We start from the raw sequence: 20,517 nt of genomic DNA on the forward strand, positions 1-20,517 counted from the left end.
AGATATGTATTTATAGTCATAGACAACATATAACATAGATCTTTCATATTACATATATTTTTTTTACTGGAATTATGAAGTCAAATTTTAATAATTTATTAATTTATTATAATTGTTAACATTCATTAATCTAAATACTAAAGATTATTAAAGATTATTAAAAATTTAAATACTTCATATTTTAAAATAATTGTTTGAAACTTACAGTATATCAATATTTCAATATTTTCGCTTGTAACTTTTGATCAGTTTTGCTTCAATCTTTGTACTCTTTAGACGTGTTGAAGTTTCGATTTTTCGATTTTAGATAATTTAAAATTATGTCTAATATGTTGCATTTATATATGTTTTATTCATAATTGTTTATATTATATTTATTTACAAGTATTTACATTATATATATTTATTTATAAATACTCTGAGTGAGTTTATTTGTGAATATGACAATGTTTCGCGCGTTTTATTTGCAAGTGTAGAACATTTCATCATTATTATTAAGAAATTATCAATATATTATTATTTATAAATGGTAAGTTGATTATAATTAACTGATTTTTTTTAACATTAATATAAATATAAATATAGTAAATACGAATGTACATTTTAATATTTATACACACTATTTATTTATTTATTTCATAATTTAGACTTTTTTTTATATTTCATATTTGACAATTTTTTAATTTTATTGTTACTTTTTTAAATTAGTTGTTACTTTTTATTCAATTTTCGTTATTTTTTCGATTTTAGTTCTCTACTGAACTTTTAATTTGATTCTTTAATATTTTAATATTTCATATTTCTTATATATTATTTCTTATTAAGATTATTAAATTTTGATATTTATATAAATATGTATGATAGTAATAACATGATAGTTATTGCATAAAAATATTTCATATAAGAGTTGTAAATAAATTCGATTTCGATTTAATATATAGAAAAATTATTTTATTTCTCATAAATTAAAAAAACAAAAATGAGAATTTAAAGTATTTAAATACTTATCCTTTATCGACAAATATCTCATAATTATAAAACTTGAACTTTAATAATATAAAGAATAAATTATTTATAAGAATCATCAAATCTTTGTGAATATTCATTTATTTATTTACTCTATTAACAAGGCCCGAGCTGTTACCTATGGCTGTGGTTACAACTCGGATGCGATGTATAAAATATAACATACAATTGTACAGGAAGGTTCATCGTAAACGTTAGAATAATTTCCATGATTAACGAGAATTTGAAAAATGTCCAAAATATGATTTCTATATATTTTTTAAATACGAATATAATCATAAAAATTTTTTTAAGATCTAAATTTTATTAATCAATTTAAAAATATTGTTATTCTTTAGGACATTATTTTATCTTAAAATTTTTTTAAGTAAATTTACATATCAAAGAAGATAAATATAATATTTATAAATTTTTATCAAAAAACAAAATTATAATTTTATTTTTTTCTATATATTATTTTATTTTATAAAAAATTAATTTTCTAATATTTCTAATGAATAATTTACGAAATCAAAAACGAAATTATTTTTAAAATGATTAATAAATTCAATTTGAAGATTTTGAAAAAAGATTGTATTTAATTATTTTGTAAATATTTTGAATCATTTAACATATTTTTTCAAATTCTCGCAATTAAAGATATTTTAAGATTTTACTTTTTTATACATATGTGTGTATATATATATATATACACGTATAATTATACATACATACGTACCATTTCATCTCATTCAACAACAATAACTATAAACTATATGGTACATATATGTGTATTTGCACATAGATTATTTTCTAACAATTATTTATGATCAATTTTTTAAATACTTAATATTTAACCAATTATTTACCACATTGTTAATTCTCACAATTATAGAGATAATTATCATTTAACAAATTAATATTTCTATATAATAAAATCATTAAAAAAAAAAGAATAAAAATAATTTTTTATTAAATGTATAATTTTATTAAAAATAATAATATAAATATCGTGTAAAAATGTAATCTAAACATAATATATTTATAAAAAAATTGAAAAGAATCTATAAAAATATTAAATAATTGTACTATCAATATTATTATATATTATAATCTTATTTATAATATTATTAAAAAATAATTATAAAAGGAAAAATAATATTATAAAAAATAATTTTAATAACTAAAATAATAATAATAATAATTAAAATATATGAAAATTAATTCTGTATAGTGATATATTAAAAAATAATAAAAAATTTAATAAAAAATTAGAAACTATAATGTATTTTAGTGTTTTTTTTTCCTTAACATAATTTATCACTATCACATTATATGTAACCTGTTTTCGAAGTAAATCATTTTTATTTTAATCACAAATTTTAACGATGTAATATTTTAATTTTTCAGATATTTGTTACCCGAGAATCAGACTGTGCTAGGTATCGTATAGATAAAGCGTGGTTGCTTTTTAACAATGGACGAACGTTATCGGTAAACGTTTGAAATTCACTACTTTTTAATATAACGTTTTACACCTGATCGGTGATTACAATTCACGTATAGTCTACACAGCATATACGTCTAGTCGAACCAGACGTTGTGAGAGTATTCGAATAATCAAATAGAAACAATTGGATGTGATAATGTCTATGATGCATCGTTTATGTAAAATATATGTGTCAACTCTTTGTGATGTAGAACAAATTTATATTCTCCATACTTTTTTACAAAAACTTGTTAATGATATAATTTTTAAATTTTTTATTAAATTTCGAGATAATATAAAGATCTTACGAAGATCTTGAAATTGTTAAAAATAAATAAATTTCTCAAAGAGGTTAGATTGGAGTAAAATTTTTGAACTACATATTGACGTATTATTTCAATTTAGAAGAAAATAATTATAATAATATAAAAAATAATTATTTATAAAATATTTTTAATTTATGAACAGCGAATAAATCATATAATTTTTTTATTTAAACAAAATTTTTGAAATAATAGATAGTTTACGTCTGTAAAGAGTTAACACTTTTCAAAAATGAAATTAAAATTGAGATATTTATTTTCAAGCAAAGATGAAATATATTTTACAAATATTTGATATCTTTAAATTAGACAAAAAAAGTTGCTATTATATCGTTATATCTTCATCTTTATTAACTATTTGTATTTATTTTATATTTTATAGATTTTGTTTAATGTTCACGTAAGTAAGGTTAGACTTTTCACATTTGTGTTTCTTGTGAAATATTCCTAAATTTCTAATTGATAAAAGATCGTTTTTATTAAATGTTTTATTGAATTAAGGCTGTTGTTGAAGAAATTTTTTTTTAATAACAATTACAGCCTTACATTTACTAAACCTAGAATAATATTCATTATTTATTTAGTGAATTTATCTAAGAAATTTCATGATGCCTGTAATATTTACAGGTTGGACCATTCGCAACATATTTGTATTTTAGGACACTTTAGGAAAATTTCAAAACAAAAATGTGCTATTTTAAAAATTAGATAAGAATATATATAATATACTTTGTGCGATTTATTTATCTAAAATAATGAAATTATTTTTTCATTGCACTTAACTGATTTGCTATAATATTCAAAATTCAATTTAAAATCTCTTAAAGATTATTCTAAAAAATTAATAAAAAATTGTAATAATTATAAAATAATTATAAAATATAATAAAATAAAATTTTTATAATAATCTTTAAAAATATTCAGAGAATATTTTAAATAAAATACTTTTACTACAGACATATTATTATTATATTAGCAAAAAAATTAACAATGCATTAAAAGATTAATATAAGGATCGAATGATTGAAAACTCATTTTTAACATAATTTATAGTAATATAAGACTTTTTTTTATAGCAAATAAGATTTTTTTTAAATATTTTTAACAACATATTAAGAAAAGATATTTTTTCACAAAAATCTAACAAATCTTGAAGCTTTGCCGTTCAAAGAGAGCAAATAATTATCATTAAACATTTGTATCGTAAAATCTAAGTGGGTGCGTTCGAGTTTCGTGTAGAACTGTACGTTCCCACGATAGAGTATTAGCAAAGATATACTTGGAACCGGGCACCGTGTAAAATCACAACCGCACTGTCCTAGACTGGCTCCGGTGGTGGATCTCCATTAACATTCTCTCTGGATTGGATCATCACCTCCGTTTGCTCTTTTGTTAAATTTTGTTGTTCCTTGGTTAGGTTTAGATCTTCATCCGCGATAAAACTACGACGAACTGCGCCATTTGCAACTGAAGAAAAATCTGCGTTTCTTTGTTGAGTATCTCTCCAGGGAGTAGTAAGAATCTTTAATCTCTGTAATTTATTACATATATATCTATTTATATTATATAAAGTGATAAGAAAAAAAGCTGTTTTATAATTAAATATATAATTAAATTTCATAATTTCTACAAGCTCTAATTGTTAAATGCTTTTAATCATTATATGCATGTTTAAAGTAATTGATTACAGGTATCATTGTTGTATTATTTTTGTTTATTTTCTTGTTTCTTTTTCTTTTTTCTTTTAATTTTAGTTACATGTATATAATGTACTGATCATAATTATCTTATATTTTAAAATATAAATATTGTTTTAGTTTCTGAGATAACATATTATAATTCTTTTACAGATTCTTCTTAGTTTTTTTTTCTTAAACATATTCAAATCAGTATTGAAAGGAATGTATTTAAAAACAATTGCATGAAAATTAAGATACCTGAATAAAATTGCCGGGTGTGATGATGATCTTGTAAATTGCAATGCCGGGTATCATTGCAATTGAGGAAGTTGCAATTAACCAGCCTAATATATTTGCCCACACAGGGTATACGTAATCTTCGTAAGTCAGTGGTTCGTAACCCATTAAACCGTAAACGATGATAAACTATAATAATATTAATAAATTAATTTATAAAAATGATTTTATTTTTTTTATTTTTCACATATATTCTTTAAAATGATTTATTATTTTTATTTATATTTTATTATTTAATAATAATAAGACTATAATATAATTCTAAATTAAAAATAATAGAAAATATTATTCGATAGTTTCTTAAGTTAGAAATACTTTATGAATAAAATAAAAGAGAAAAAGAAGAAGAACGATAAAACACGAAGAAAATATAATGTAAATGTATATACCACGTAATATTTAATTTATTTATTTTATTAATATTCTAATTTAAGAATTTCTTTTTTCTACAAATTCAGATAAAAAAACTAAATAAAAAAAATCTCGATAAATTTTATTTTTATACCATAAGAAATATCGGAGCAACGAATTTCCAACAGACTCTCCAATAGATTCCTGGTGAAAATCCAATCATATCTTTAATATCTGCACAAAATCTGTCTGTTCCGTAGATCCAACTAATGGCGATCGCTTCCGCCAAAACTGCAAACAGCATCGAGTAGCCAGCTGCGTATCGGTCCAACAAGTGGAAGAAGTAAAAGCCACCCTGTGTAAATAAAAATTAATATAACGAATATATATTTTTAAAGAAAAATTAAATAAGAATTTATTTTAATTATTTTAATAATATTTTTATGTTTAATTTTTCTTATTATAATTTAATTCAAATATTTTTATTATAGGAAAAAGAATGATTGAATTAAAAAATATTTAATTAGATTTTGAAAATATATCATTTTATAATTATTTTTATGCGCTGTTTCATTATTTATATTTTATATTTTATAAAGCTTTATAAATCACTTTACCTGAGAACATGAAGCTAAACCAACAAGGAAGTATAGCGTGAAAAGCGAAGCGACGAAAATTTCACGATTATTCCCAATAATTGGGAATTCATCGCTAAGAGCAGTTATTATCGCTTCGGAACCTCCGAACTATAAGAAAAGATTTGATTATGCTATAATATAATATAATTTATATAGCAATACATAATAGAAATGAAGTTTAATGTTATTAAGAAAATTATTAAAAAGTAACATTATATTAATTTTATTTAATTTTTATTTAATTATAAAAGTATTATAATATAAACTAAGCATAAAGCTTAATATTAAATCATATTACTCATTAAATAAAAGATAAAAATAGATTCGTCTTCAGAAGAAATATTGATAACTTTCTTGGGATTAAAAAAATTTATAAATTGTCTCGTATTTTTTATAACAGTATTTTTGTTATGTGATTGGTTGAAATTGTATGAAAAGCTACGTAATATATACCGAGCTATCCAATCCTAATGTAAGCAACATCATGAAGAAGATGAGTGCCCAAAATGTTGATCCAGGCATAGTAGCGATGGCAGCAGGATAAACGATAAACACTAGACCAGGCCCTTCAGTTGCTACATCCTGAATGGACTTTCCGCTTGCTCGTGCCATGTACCCTAATACAGAAAATATCACAAAACCAGCAACGAAGGATGTTGCACTGTTTATCAAGCTGGTTAATAAAGCGTCCCTGGAAAAATAAATGTTGAACGCTTCAGAAAAGTAAGTTTTATATTTATTATTATATAATTATAAATATTTGGAATTTTTTAATTTTGAAAATAAAAAAATTTTTCATGATAAATGAAAATAGATTGATCTGAAAAGTGAAATTGTATCTTTTTTTTAATTTAATTTTCATCAAAGTATATTTGTTTGTAAGTATACATGCATTTCTTACTTGTAAACGTTGTTGTGATATTTGTTATAACTTGCATAAGCCAGAAGTACACCAAAACCTGGCCCAAGAGAGAAAAACACTTGCGTTGCTGCATCCACCCAGACCTATAAATTAAAAATTCTTAACAAAAATTTCATTCAAATCTACTTCATCTATTTTATACTTTCGACGTTATAATCCATCATCTAAATATTTATCATATATTTTCATCTTTTTTTATAATGTAAAACTTTCTTTTTTTCTAGTTTAAAACAAAAATATTATCATAGAATACACTTAAAGTATAAATCTCTATATTTTATTGACAAATAATTTAATAATTATTTTCTTTTTAATTTCTTTTCTTTCAATCTCAATCCTATTATATATCACATTCGTTTAGAAAACGTTTTATTTTCTTCATTCTCTCTACAAAAAAGATTATTCTTTCTCATAAGAAAAAAAATGCACGATTCCTCTTTCTAAATCTTTTAAATTTTCGAAATTAATAAATTTCCCTCGTCGTTGTATAAATTCTATTTCCACCAATCTCTGGTTTCAAGTTGGTATAGAAAAATGCATTTCACTCGCGAGTGAAGAGGGTCGAACGCGGCTCACCACTGGAACGAAAATCTAATGGTCATTATGACAGGTACACAGAGTTTCCATTTTCACCATAGTCGGTTAAACTCGGCACGTTTCACTCTATCCCCTATTTTTCTCGGGGACGATGTCCGATTCTTCTTTTTTTTCCTTCCTTTCTTCAACCCTCTTATTGCCGTTGCATTAACTTCTCGGATTTTTATTCCTCGCCATGACTGGTGTAAATGGCTATTTCATAACGTCTCGATTATCCACTGAAAGGCCATTCGTTAAATCCGACGAAATGGAGGAACAAGAGAAGTGAAAGTTTTAGTTTTTAGTGATATAGAAAAGGATGGAAACATGGTGATTCGACTTTGTATTTTTCCTTGAAACTTAATTCGTAATTCGATACAATTAATATAAAAATTGAAAGAGGACGACACGTTGATTTTTTGATAAAAAAAAAAGTAGTCATAATTTCAAAGTTTGTATTTACCATTATATAAGGAGTTTCTTTACCTCTGCTTTACTGATGGCGGAAAAATTCGGATTAAGGTAATAACGAATCCCTTCCAGACTTCCTGGCAACGTGACGCCTCGTATAAGTAGAATTAATAGAACAGCATAAGGAAATAGAGCAGTGAACCAAACTACCTAACAAACAAATAAATTGTTCCACTGTAATTTGATGAAACAATAATTTCAAGTTTTTTTTTTTTTCATTTTTCACTCGTTTCAATTTCAAGATGATGGTAATTGTTGGAAGAATTATAAAAGTTTTAAATTAATAATATGATCGAGACTTAATATGTGATAAATTTTTAATAAAATAATCTTTCTTAGAAAAATCCATAAACTTATGAATCGAGATTTATATTAATATACAAATTTTACCTTGCCAGAAGTAGAAATTCCCTTCCACAAGGAGAAGTAACAAATCAGATAGACCATCAGCAGGCATAATGCAATATCCCATTTAATTGTTCCAAGATCGTGTAAACCCTCGCTTTCGTGAAGTTCTAGAATAGCTCGGCTTTAAGTGAAATTATCGAGTTAATTAGAAATTTTATTTTTATTAAGTGATATCCTATTGCCATTTAAAATATTAAAATTATCAAAAATTTAATTTGATATGGAAATAATTAAAAATAATATTTCATTTTTAATTTAAAATTTCTTAAGTAATAATAAACTTAATATCAAAATAAATATTGTAATATAAATATATATATAATGGATAAATAAGTATTTGAAATATGTATATTTAAGCAAAGAATTATTCTTGAAATAGCTAATCTTCTTACAATAGTAGTATGGGTAAATTTATGGTCAGACGTGGCGAGGTATTATATGGTTCTCTTTGAATATCATGAAAAACGTTAAAGAAATGTTTATTAAAAAAATATGCATGAACAACACCTAACTATATAAATTTTTAAATATTTTTATATATATATGTATGCACATTAATAAGATAATATTTCTTTTATGCTCATATTTGCAAAACTTTTATAAATCTGTTATACTTTTTTTGCATTGTTACTTGGATTTTTTTGAAGAAATTCATTATATACTCACTTGAAATATTCTTGAGCAGCGCTTGTGTACCACGTGCTATTGTATCCTTGATTCGAATTCCTATCCAAACGATCCTCGATTAGTGATGAATTGCCAGAGTACGTAGAGTCGAGAGTGTCGACAAAATGTGCATCGTCGAACGTGTAAGAAATATTTGTGTCAAATGTGCGACAATGTAAAGTGTTCCATGGATTATCGCAGGTAGTCCAAGGTAAAAGACTTGCGAACGAGGCGAAGAAGTACCTCAGCGCCCAGGCGATGATCACATTATAATAGAAATCGACGTAGAATGCAATTAATACCACTGCGTAGCCAATTCCTACGCACAAATAAAAAATTATGCGTAAAAAGGTATTTGATTATGTCAAGAAATTTAATTTAATTCTTGGAAAATAAAAAAAAAACTAAATTAAAAATCGACGAAAAACAGGCAAAGATAAAATGATTAAATTAAAAATTAATCGGAAATTTCCTTTTCCATAATACTTCCACAAATTTCCACCTAATTCTCAAACTAACGATGTAATAAATGATGATAAATTTGGAAATCAAAATTGACACGATTTTATTAATTATTAAAAAAAATTTAAGCCAAATCTTTCACTCGCAAATATCAGAAGACCTCCTCTTCTCTCCCCCCTCTTAATTTTCAAGATAATAACTTTTAATCTATATATATTATATAATAAGAAAAATTCATTTCAAAGGATTAAAAAAATCTCCAAGGACGTGTCCTTATGTCCTGGTTCCCAGCCGGAGAATATTCCATTATCCCGTGGGGAGGCCGTATCTTCACCGTCACGAATCAATTACGTCGTTCATCGATGCGGATCAAAAGGGAAAAAACGCGCGTAAGACAAGAGAAAGAGAAAGAGAGAGAGAGAAAAAATCTGGTTCCATCGATCATCTCGCGGCAGGGAACGCCCGAGATTGAGATCGTCACGATCCAGGAAATCGGCGGAAATGGGGGACTACTTCTCGACTCTTCCATCCTCGGATTTTCCCGGATTTATACCGCGTTACATAATGGCACCGTATGGGGAAGAAAGGAAGAAAAGAAAATATAACGTCTAATGTCTAATGCACGGTTTCCGCTGAAGATGGCAGTAAAGTGCTTTGAAACGTTTTCCAGAAATGTTCCGAGAGGCAATCGGAATAGTAATTGGCCAGCAGTGCTGTTACCTCTATTGTTGATGAAGGTCTATTCGGTGAATGGTATCGAGTGGATGGGGGTATTTTAACGCGATTATTTCAAAGCTGGGTAATTTTTTTTTTGTAGTATTGAATACAGTTATTGAAATTGTCTTCGAAAGAGGAGGATGTGTGTGATGTATTGTATTCTAGAATAATTAGAATAAAATAGTAAATATTCATTAATCTTTCGTTTAATCAAAAAACGAATCATTCGAAGATAAAATTCTAATGAGATAAAAATGTTTAGGAGAGATTTTATTAAAATAAATTTTAATAATATTTTAATAATTTCTTTAGTGATATATTCATAGATATATTTTTATATAGAATAGAGCATATAATTTTGATATTTTTGTGATTAACTTGTTATTAACTTACAGCTGAAAAATAATGGAAATTTGTCCACTTACCTTTTAAAAGTGGTACCAAACGACCCCAGCAAGTGATCGCACCTTTTCGATTGAACTGACCCAAGGCAAGCTCCATATAAAACAATGGAATACCTCCTACTACTAACATTATACAATATGGAACCAGGAAAGCGCCTGTGAACACAATTCACAACATTTATTTGTGAATTGTAGTCATTTTTTATTAAGAATTAATAAAAATTTATTTAAACAATACCAAATATAATATAAAAACGTAACATAAATAAAAGAATAATTTTTTTTAATTTTTTGAATAACATTCAAATATTGATCAGATTAATGCATAATCTTTGACAATTGTGATAATGTATCTTACAAAAATATATTTCTTAATATTTTCATTATTTTAAAATTGCGATAAAAACAGTAATTAACAAAAGAGACAATGTTTGATTTTGAAAAATTTTTTAATGGTTCAGAATTACAATTAATTTCCGATTATTAAAAATCTCTCAAATATTTTTCTGTCACATATTGAATAAATATTGAAATGAAATTTCATCGGATAATAATTGGAAAATCGTTGTTAATATCTTTAGTAAAATCGAACACGTTCAATTTATATTTGCAAACCACTGGTGGGAAACGTCCGGATTCTTATCATCGTTGATGACATCTGCCGTGTGACAAGAGGCCGATATGAAGAGCGAGAAAAAAAAGTGATGTGCGAGCCACTCGCATCATCGTGTTAGCTGCATAACTGAATTGCAGAATATTTAGAGCACCAGTGGCAGCAAGGTGCTTTTAGGTATACGTAATTCGATAGTGAACTTTCGAAAATGTAGCAGAGCAATGGATGAAATGGTGATTTTGATAAAACTGATTTATCAAACGATTAAACGGATAATATTGGGGATTTTTAAATGAGTAATATTTATACAGATTATATGAAATAAATAAATATTAAATATATTTTCAAATGTATTATAATATAGTACAATTCTCCTGGCAAAATTGATATCTGTTAAAATAATTAGATATATTGCAATTTAATAAAAACAATTGAAAACTGGTAACTAAAAGATGATTGTAAATGCAATAATAAATTATATTAATATATTTTCATTTCTTTTTATACAATATCAATTAAAATGGAAGTATTATTTTTCATATTATTTATTATCAAACATCAAATTTATTTTAATTTAATATTTATTTTTCTTTATCTTTCTTTTCTTTTAATGCAGTGATAAAGAACAAAAATTTTTTAAAATTAAAGAAAATATTGAGAAGAAACATACAAGTATGTACAAGTAATTAAAACAAGTAATTTAGAATAAATAAATTGCAATAAGACTATATAAATTTAGTCGTTCAAATAAATTTTTAATTTGCAGAAATATGTTCAGAAATTTTAAGAAATGAATATCCATAGAGATATTGTTTTTTAACAATAATCCTTATTGTTAATCTAATCTTCTATATTTAAATATGAATTTCCCCTGATATGTTGCACATACATTCCTATCCATTGTTCTGCCTTCGTTTTTTCCAATAAATTCTTCTCGGTAACCACGGAGACATAATCGCATTAGGTAAGAATATTCCTTTCTTATGCGGTTGCCTTGATAAATCTTTTCTTTTCTCGGTCACGAACAAATTCAATATTATTGCTTTTGGAATATCTTCTGTTCATTCCTGTATCAAGTAAAAATTATTATAAATTACTTTTCTCAACTATTTTGTCATGAATTTGTCAAAAGGATATTTTCAAACATTTTTTCTTGTGAAATTTATTTTTTTCATCTTCATTGATATTCGTAATGCTGTTTACTATTCATCAATTATATTTTTATTATCATATTTACGAGTATCGAAGTTATAAATAAGAATGTACTTACAGAAAAATTCTTGGAAATCTATTGCAACATTTTTTTAAAATCTTGCATTTAAAGGTATTTTATTCAAAGTATTTATTTTATCCTATTGTAAAATTTGTAATATTACGAATATTATCATCTGTGAACAGATGAAAATAAAAAAGAAAAAAAAGTAGCAATCAAATCTCGTAATAATGAAATATGTTTAACTAACAACAAAATCTTTCTCGCTCTGAAAATACAAAAGAAACGATAAAAACAAATTTTGGTATATTTTCTCAATAATTAAAGTACATTGTTGATAAGTTAATAGCTAAAATACTTTAGTTATTAACTCATCTTTTATTATGAACTAATAAAAATTTAATACCTCTTATCAATTTACATATTTATAATAGAAAGATGCAATTTATTTGGAAAAATATAATTTATATTAAATACTACTTTATTAAATACTAATTTATTTTACGAAAATAAAATATTTTAAAATAGTACAATTTTTTTCATCATAATATTTTACGATATGTAAGTCAAATATATTTTCACAATACGATTTATTTGCACAAAAATATAGAAAAATAATTATAGTTATAAAAGGATAGTTAGTCATCAATTAAATACTTGATGTAGTGACTTGGTAATTGATATGCACAGTGTATATTTAAATTGCAAACTCGAATCAAATGATTTAATCATCATCGATTAACTGAGAAACGCATTATATATTTATTATTACTAATATTTGTTGAATAAATAATGGGATAAATTATATTTAAAACAATACCAATGTTTAAATTTCTCAAATTTAATTTAACAACGAATTGCAAAATTGTATCCAATTGAATTCAAAGACAAAATGTCTTTGAAGGTGATTTTATCCTCAAAGGACTGAAATTGAACGGAAATGTTATTCAAACTCAGACATTCGTTTGTGACATGCTGAAAATGTCTCTTTAAATGTAATAATGAATAGATACATATGTATGGGTATTATCAAGGAAACTAAAATATAAAAATCCTTATTAAAAAGTTATTTAATTACTGAATCAGATATTATTGTCTGATTATTATCTTAATGCATATCAATAAAATAAATTTTTATGCAATAGTTCTGGTATTTTTATTTCCAATAATTTTTTTTGATAAATTTTTCTCATATTTGGTATAAAAGTAACAAATTTATAATAAAACAAATAGTATTGAACGTAAAACAACATTATATAACGTATTAAACAATTTGAAAATAAAAAGGATTAACAAAAAAATTAATCAGCCATAAATATTGTTCCAATATTTATATATATATTTATAGAATATAAAAATTGTTGAACACTTTAAATAATCATCATTCTCCGTTTGGATAATCTAAATTGGGACCAATATTATATCAAATTGATAATAAAATCAAAAAAACGAATAAATAAATAAAAAAATAATAAATTTTTATTTTTCCACAATTTTTTATTTTTATTAAAAAAAAGCAAAGAATTTTATTTTTTCTAAAATTTTATTTTATAAAATAATTACGAGCCACATTAATCCAAAAACGGTTTTAATCATGTTGTTCAGAATTTTTTTTTTTTTTTGCAATGAAATGAAAGAATTTCTGTGCGGGAAATTCGCAAATTTCCGCAAAGAAAGCGCGAAACGGAATGATGCGACATAATGGATCGCGTACGGTGACATGCGCCAGGCAGAGGCGTCGCGGACGTCCATGATCAAAGGCCAGCCCGAATGGGAAATTATAATTAATTAAGGTAATTGGAAATTAGCGACCGATCTTCCCGGTACTAATGGTGCGCCCTACTCTCCTTTTAATTGAGTTAGCAGCCGCTTTTGAGGAGTCATGGTATCGCTGATAGCTGGTCCTAATCGTATTCCTACTAGGGACTCGATAGAACAGGGGAGGGGGTTAATAGAGTCGTCTATGTCGTCATCGATAAGTCTATCGTTTTCCAAGTCGTTGTGTATATTGCTTGCAAGAGTTATTATTAGAAAGTTTGTAAAAGAATAGCGAATTAAATAAAAACATGTTTAATTTATGGTAAACATTGCACGTGATAAGCTTGAATGAAATAATCAAATGAAATTTAAATAGTTTACAAAGATATTGTTTCTTTTTTAATTATTATATAGATAATGAAAAAGTGTTTTAAAATTAAGAAAATATTTTTTGTACATAATCATTTGTATGTAATCAAAAATAATAACTTTTTTATAGAATATTTTTAATACTCTAATACTAAAAATTAATTTGATAAAAATAAAGATTCATTTAACAAATCAATGAATTAAAGTTATATGAAGTAACTTATATAAAGTAATAAAAGTTTAATGTTACGTTACATGTTGAAAAATACTTTCAATCATATATATATATATCATATATATATATATATATATACTTAAGAATATATACTTAAGAATATATATATATATATAACCTCACTTTTAACAAGTACACTATATTTAGAGTATACCACATAAGAAATAAGAAATTGAGATTGAGAAAGATGGTACAACTTAACCAAACAGTTAAATCGAAAATATGAAACGAAATAACTAGAGTAAAAATTAGATTTACCGTGGACGATCCAATCTTCCAAGTCGGTACATGACCCTTAAATTGCTTTTTCGCTTTAATTTGGGCCAATTTTGAAACTTGCAGATGCTTTCACGGATAAGAAGCGCAGAGTGAAATCTAAATCTCAGGGTCATTTTCCACGAGGTAAATGCCAATTAGTCGACCGGTTAACGCGGTATTGCCTGGCTGCTGGAGTGCATTACTTGATGCATCCCCCATTGCAGCTGTGAAATAACGCCTCACAACGCTACCAGATGGCAACGTTAAAATGATAGAATATTCTAATAAAAAATTTCGATTACATGAAAAATAAGATAAATATATATTTAATCAAAATTTGGATGTTAAATATATTTAAATATTTAAATTATATGTCATTTTATTTGTCTATGTATGATTTTTGAAATAATTATAAATTATTAGAGATAAATTTGTTTACTCAATCAACCGTGATGTATAATAATTGACGATTTAAAAAAACGATCTAATCGTTGTTGATCATTGTTCTTGCATATATGTTAATTTGGAAAATCGTGTATTTCTTATCACAGTGCGATTCAAATGAAAAATACTGAGATAACCATGAAATTAATAATTATGAAGGAAAAATCTTACAGACAATATGTATAGTTAAATATAGGAGTATGATTGAAATATTGTGAAATATTGATCTGATAACTAAGAAATTGAAAAGATTATGCAATTACTAGCATAGAAGATTATGATTCACATGTGTCAAAACAAACTCATTAAAAATTTATAAACAAGAAGTATCGTGAGGAAAATTTTTTAATAAGTTGGCTTAGAACGTATTTTTAACAATTCATTTTAATCTCAAAAATAATTTTTGAAATAATTTATAAATTTTACCATTACATTATTAACGATGAATTATCTAATTGACAAATCTTTGAATATATACTCACCGCCACCATTTTTATAACATAGGTAAGGAAATCTCCAGACATTCGCAAGGTCGACGGCAAATCCGATGACAGAGAGAAGGAAATCGACTTTGCCGGACCATGTTTCCCTGCCGTCGACGCTGCCGTTCAACTTTGGCGCATTCTTCACCACCCTCGACGACATGTCTCAGCTTCCTACAACAAAGAATTCCATTAATTAATTTTAATTTAACCAATAAAATTTTAACAATCTTATACTTAACGTGCTAATCGAAGATTTTTTTTTTTAATTTTTCATATACAATTTCTCTATTCCAAAACCAATAACTTGGTTAGAAGAATTCAAATCTACACGTACCACGTCATTATCTTAATTATCTTCTCTACCGATGAACCGATCAAAATCTCTTGCTACATCGAGCAACGAATTATTTTTACAATCGTCTTCCTGTAAATTTTATGAAAACGTAACACATATCCTTCTACTAGACATTCAATTGTATATTTATTAAAAATCGAATTTTTTCAAAATACGCCTAGATATAGATTTGCTGATATCTCCAATTCTGATATTAATTGAGCTACATACGTAAAAGATCGAAGATACGAGGTAAAAAAGATAGAGGAGGAGGAAGAGAAGGGGAGGGGGTAGAAGAAAAGAGAATGGTGATTGGAGGCGCGTGCGGGCGCGGTCACGTGTAATTTGGCGACGACAAGTTATCGATAGCCCTTCAAGCGACAACGCTTAACCCCCAAGCGAGGCTCATTGTGCCCTGGTGACGGGTCCCGGACAAACAGCGTATATTTCAAAGGCGGCCGCAGTGCCGGCTTCGAGGGGGCTCTCGACGAGGGGTTTTCTGTCACACGCACTGATCCACGCTTGTCTATAGGATCGACCCGATTAATTGATATTCGGCGGTTATTGCCGAACAACGATAGAACTCTCTTTCTCTGTCTCTATCCCACTCCCGGTTATATACGTACTCGTTTCCCGTCTCTCTCTCTCTCTCTCTCTCTCTCTCTCTCTCTCTCTCTCGCTCGCTCGCTCCTCTCCCCCGCGAACAGGTGCGATGAAAAATTCTGCTTTGGGGTATGATGCTTCTTTTTTTTTTTTTTTTAATTGGAATAGTTGCGATATCATAGATAAGCGATTTCGAATAATATAGGTATCGAAATTGTTCGATTTCTATAATGGAACGATAGATGAAAATTTCTTTTAAGTGTTTTTGAACATAGTAATAACATTTCATTCTGAGAATTATTGATTACAAACAAATTCTTGGAAAAATTTTGAATAAAAAATATTTTGATTGAGTAAAAATTTTTTCTAATATTCTTAAATAAAAAATTTTTTATAAAAATTTTTAAAAAATCAGGCAAAACTTGTTCATTATATTTTATATTATTGTAAATTTTTCTATAAAAATTTTCATTATTTTTATATAAAATTGTATTGATCTGTTATTGAAATTATTAAATATTTTAAATTTTGTTTCTTTATACTTTTATGTATACATGAAAAATACAAATATTATAATTTTATATTTTTTATACATATAAATTATCATTTTTTTTTCGATTTATTTGCAAAAATCTTTAATTTAATTTAATACTATATTTGTCCGCAAGATGATAGTTAAATAAGAATTAAATTTCATACAAAATTGAAAAATCGATTAAAGTATTTTATATAATTATTATTAAAAATATTACAAAAAAATCTACAAAATATCTACGATTTGATAAAAAATTCTTGCTTTTTTTCTTTACTATTTTAACTTATATACCATCTTTCGTAAAACATAAGAAATATCTAACATAAAATAATTTTAAATTAAATATTACAATTTTCATGCAATATATTAAATAATTTATACACAAAAGATTATTTTAATCATAACTTTCAAAAAACGATTTACAATAGAAAAAAATAGAAATTCATTTTTTTGTAAACAAAATTCATTTGATCAGATTGAATTTCTAAATTTCTATGAGCACGAATGTATATTTAAATATATATTTTTTTCTTCTCGAATAACAACGAGATAATAAATATTTATTTTCCATGAAACTTAATTTTTCTTCGTAAAAAAAAAGAATACATTTCTTCAATAATTGATAAGAAAAAATTTCTTTCTTATCTCTAAAAAGTTTAATCGTGAAAGTATATGTTATACAATATACACTTTCAATATATTTTATACAAACTTATCTCTCGAATTATATATTTTATCACTCGTGCACCACTTTTTCTACGATCGTTGCTTACATTCATCTTTACATATATACGTCTCCTGATTGGTCATTATACTTAAAGTTACATAGCAAACATACCAAAGCGTAATTAATCGTGATGTGTGCAAACAAAGATTGCGAAAATCGAACTCGGAAGAAACATTATTCGTGTACACGTACCCCGCCTCAATATCCAGAGAAGAATCTTGTTTGAGAAAAAAATAACGAACGAAACGCAACTCTCGCGTGTTCCCTAAGATTTAAACGATGACTTGACGAACGCGCTCAAGAAATATAGAGGGAGTTGCGTGCAAATTCGAAGAAACAGAACGATGGTAGGGGGGGCTAGGGTTTCTTATTCAAGGTGATGAATAAAATTATAAAATAGTATTAATTAAATCGTTGTTAGCAGGATTAGGTGAGGATAGATTATTCCAATGATAATCAGAACTGTATTGCTCATATTATCATATCGACTTGTTACATAGTTTTTATTTAATAAAGAGAAATATCGAAACCGGTTAAACGATGGATTTTTAATTTTTTATTTTTTGTAATTATTAAAGATGTATTAATACTTTTCATATAATTAATTTTAGTCTTTTTTATCGAGAATATATATATATATATGGTGGTGATATTAAGATTGATTTTCTTTTATTATTCTTATTACGTACTTTTATTCCATTTCATTTACTATGATTAAACTTATGCATCAAATGTTGTGAAATATCTAATTTTATTTTTTAGAATAATACGTACAATTTCATATGTTGCTTATATTAGAAGCGTTTTAATATAACGTCATGAGTTAGTGCTATATTGAATGCAATTACACATTAAGGCTACATTAGAAGACTTTCCTTTTCGTTATTTGATAGTAAAAAATACTGATAAAAATGTTATTATTAAATATATATTAAGGTTATACTTTTTTTAAAAGTAATATAAATACAAAAAACAAAGCAATCAGTATTCATTTAGCATATCTTTTCTAATATTATTAAGTACATTACGAAGTACATAGATCTTTTTATTAATGTTTAATTTTATTTATTATTTTTTTAAATTAAAAATCTTTCTCGTTTGTATCACTTAATAATGGTAATATATTTTTGAAAGTTTTTATCGAATCTTCTTTTCAATTATGTATTATAATTTTTCAGATTTTATCAAAAAAAAATATATTATTGTTTTTCGCGAAAGAATCGGTAAATTACCTCGATCTTCCGCGAATCGTATTTCTAAGTTTTTTGAAACATTAAAAATAAATCATATATATTGAAATATGAGAATAAGGATAATCATCGAAACCACAAATGACCGTGAAAAATAAGAATATCTGCGATTGAAACATATATCTATAATCCATTCAAATAATTGTTTCGTTATTAGTTATTGGAATCAATCATAAATTTTAAATTCAAATTATTGTTCTAACATTCAGAAAATAGAGAAACTTATTTTTTGATCAATCTTTATCTTTGTTTCTTTTTAATATCACTTAAAATATTAAATAAATGATATTAAATTTAATATTAACATGAGATTAGAAATTCAAAGCATTCTTCTCCGTTAAGATTGTGATATAGAATTCACAATTGAATTAAATCTTTCTAGGATAACGACTTTTAGGAGAAAATTTAAAAAAGATCAAGAATTCTTTGTATTAAAATTTTTATAATTAAGTTATTACTAAAATCTTGTAAAAGAAGTAGCAAAAAGGAAAAAAAATATTTGTAGATAAATCGAATTATATTAATATTAAATTAAAAATTTTCAAAATAATTAATTATAATTAATTATCCTTAATTATAATTGGTCATAATATTAAATATTTGTATTTTTCACTTACCAAATAATATGTCCAATATGATTAACGAGTGAGATCGGCAATGCTGTGGCTCAGCAAGACACCGCTACACTGACCGCAGATTTCTTCGGTCCACACGACTCCCACGACGAGAACCCTCCACAGGGTCAAAAGTACTTCGAAACTCGTATCCGTCAAACCCATTACCGCGTCACTAACTGTCCACGAAATGTTGCTTTCGTTCTTTCGTGGAGTCGAGTGACAACTTTGAACTTAATCCGACGATTATTTGACTTAAATATAATAAAAGTTCATATTTGTTCATGTACTTCTTCGTTTTATTTTACAAATATAATAAAAGAATCATTGGAAATTGTATATTATAATTATTATTCTTTATGTGCTTGGTTCTATTGAAAATTATAAATGAATTAATCTGTAAGAACTATTATCACAATAATAAATGGTTGACTATTGTACAGATTGATTTTAAGAGCAATTGTCCATTGATCACAATGATAAATCATAAGAAAAGTTATAAATTCGAAAAGAGAACCTCATCGCAAAGGTTCGAAAGAATGAGTGGGGAAATTTGCCGGCTGCAGGATGTATATACGCGCTGAGATCACGTGATGCTGCAAGGTACAATCCAAGATACAAATTTTGTATTTACGCATGCGCGGAATTCCAAAAATGCCGCACATATCATA

At 25.6% G+C, this 20,517-nt stretch overlaps 1 protein-coding gene and 1 long non-coding RNA gene across 6 annotated transcripts; one reads left to right on the top strand and one right to left on the bottom strand.

The window, feature by feature from the left end:
* Positions 1-1,089: 1,089 nt before the first annotated feature.
* Positions 1,090-20,388, bottom strand: LOC107994910 (sodium-dependent dopamine transporter). Of its 4 annotated transcripts, XM_062079106.1 has the most exons (13): positions 18,175-18,244; positions 16,118-16,207; positions 15,781-15,954; positions 10,430-10,564; positions 8,826-9,144; positions 8,142-8,280; positions 7,767-7,901; positions 6,684-6,787; positions 6,236-6,473; positions 5,762-5,890; positions 5,299-5,499; positions 4,755-4,922; positions 1,090-4,348 (listed from the first exon to the last, which is right to left on the bottom strand). In XM_062079106.1, exons 3-13 carry the CDS (start codon positions 15,941-15,943, stop codon positions 4,136-4,138), a joined length of 1,944 nt encoding a protein of 647 aa, XP_061935090.1. In that variant the 5' UTR covers positions 15,944-15,954; positions 16,118-16,207; positions 18,175-18,244; the 3' UTR covers positions 1,090-4,135. The 4 variants fall into 4 exon arrangements, with proteins under 4 accessions (XP_061935090.1, XP_016907531.1, XP_016907533.1 ...); XM_017052042.3 differs by lacking the exons at positions 16,118-16,207; positions 18,175-18,244 and adding an exon at positions 19,850-20,388; XM_017052044.3 differs by lacking the exon at positions 16,118-16,207 and having other exon boundaries at positions 18,175-18,266.
* Positions 9,058-11,362, top strand: LOC114577140 (uncharacterized). 2 transcript variants are annotated; one of them, XR_009831087.1, is made up of 3 exons: positions 9,058-9,176; positions 9,533-10,086; positions 10,400-11,362. It is a non-coding gene; the product is annotated as an uncharacterized LOC114577140 (long non-coding RNA). The 2 variants fall into 2 exon arrangements; XR_003696956.2 differs by having other exon boundaries at positions 9,140-10,086.
* Positions 20,389-20,517: the final 129 nt, after the last annotated feature.

Source organism: Apis cerana, linkage group LG1, assembly GCF_029169275.1.
Source record: "Apis cerana isolate GH-2021 linkage group LG1, AcerK_1.0, whole genome shotgun sequence".
Taxonomy (NCBI): domain Eukaryota; kingdom Metazoa; phylum Arthropoda; class Insecta; order Hymenoptera; family Apidae; genus Apis; species Apis cerana.

Bases quoted from the DNA above. Each gene is read 5' to 3' on its own strand.
- LOC107994910 (XM_017052042.3), bottom strand. From the start codon at position 15,943: ATGTCGTCGAGGGTGGTGAAGAATGCGCCAAAGTTGAACGGCAGCGTC. The intron at 9,145-10,429 runs GTAAGTGGACAA...ATTTGTGCGTAG, and splicing joins TTTGGTACCACTTTTAAAAG to GAATTGGCTACGCAGTGGTA. The intron at 6,788-7,766 runs GTAAAGAAACTC...TTTAATTTATAG, and splicing joins CCGCCATCAGTAAAGCAGAG to GTCTGGGTGGATGCAGCAAC.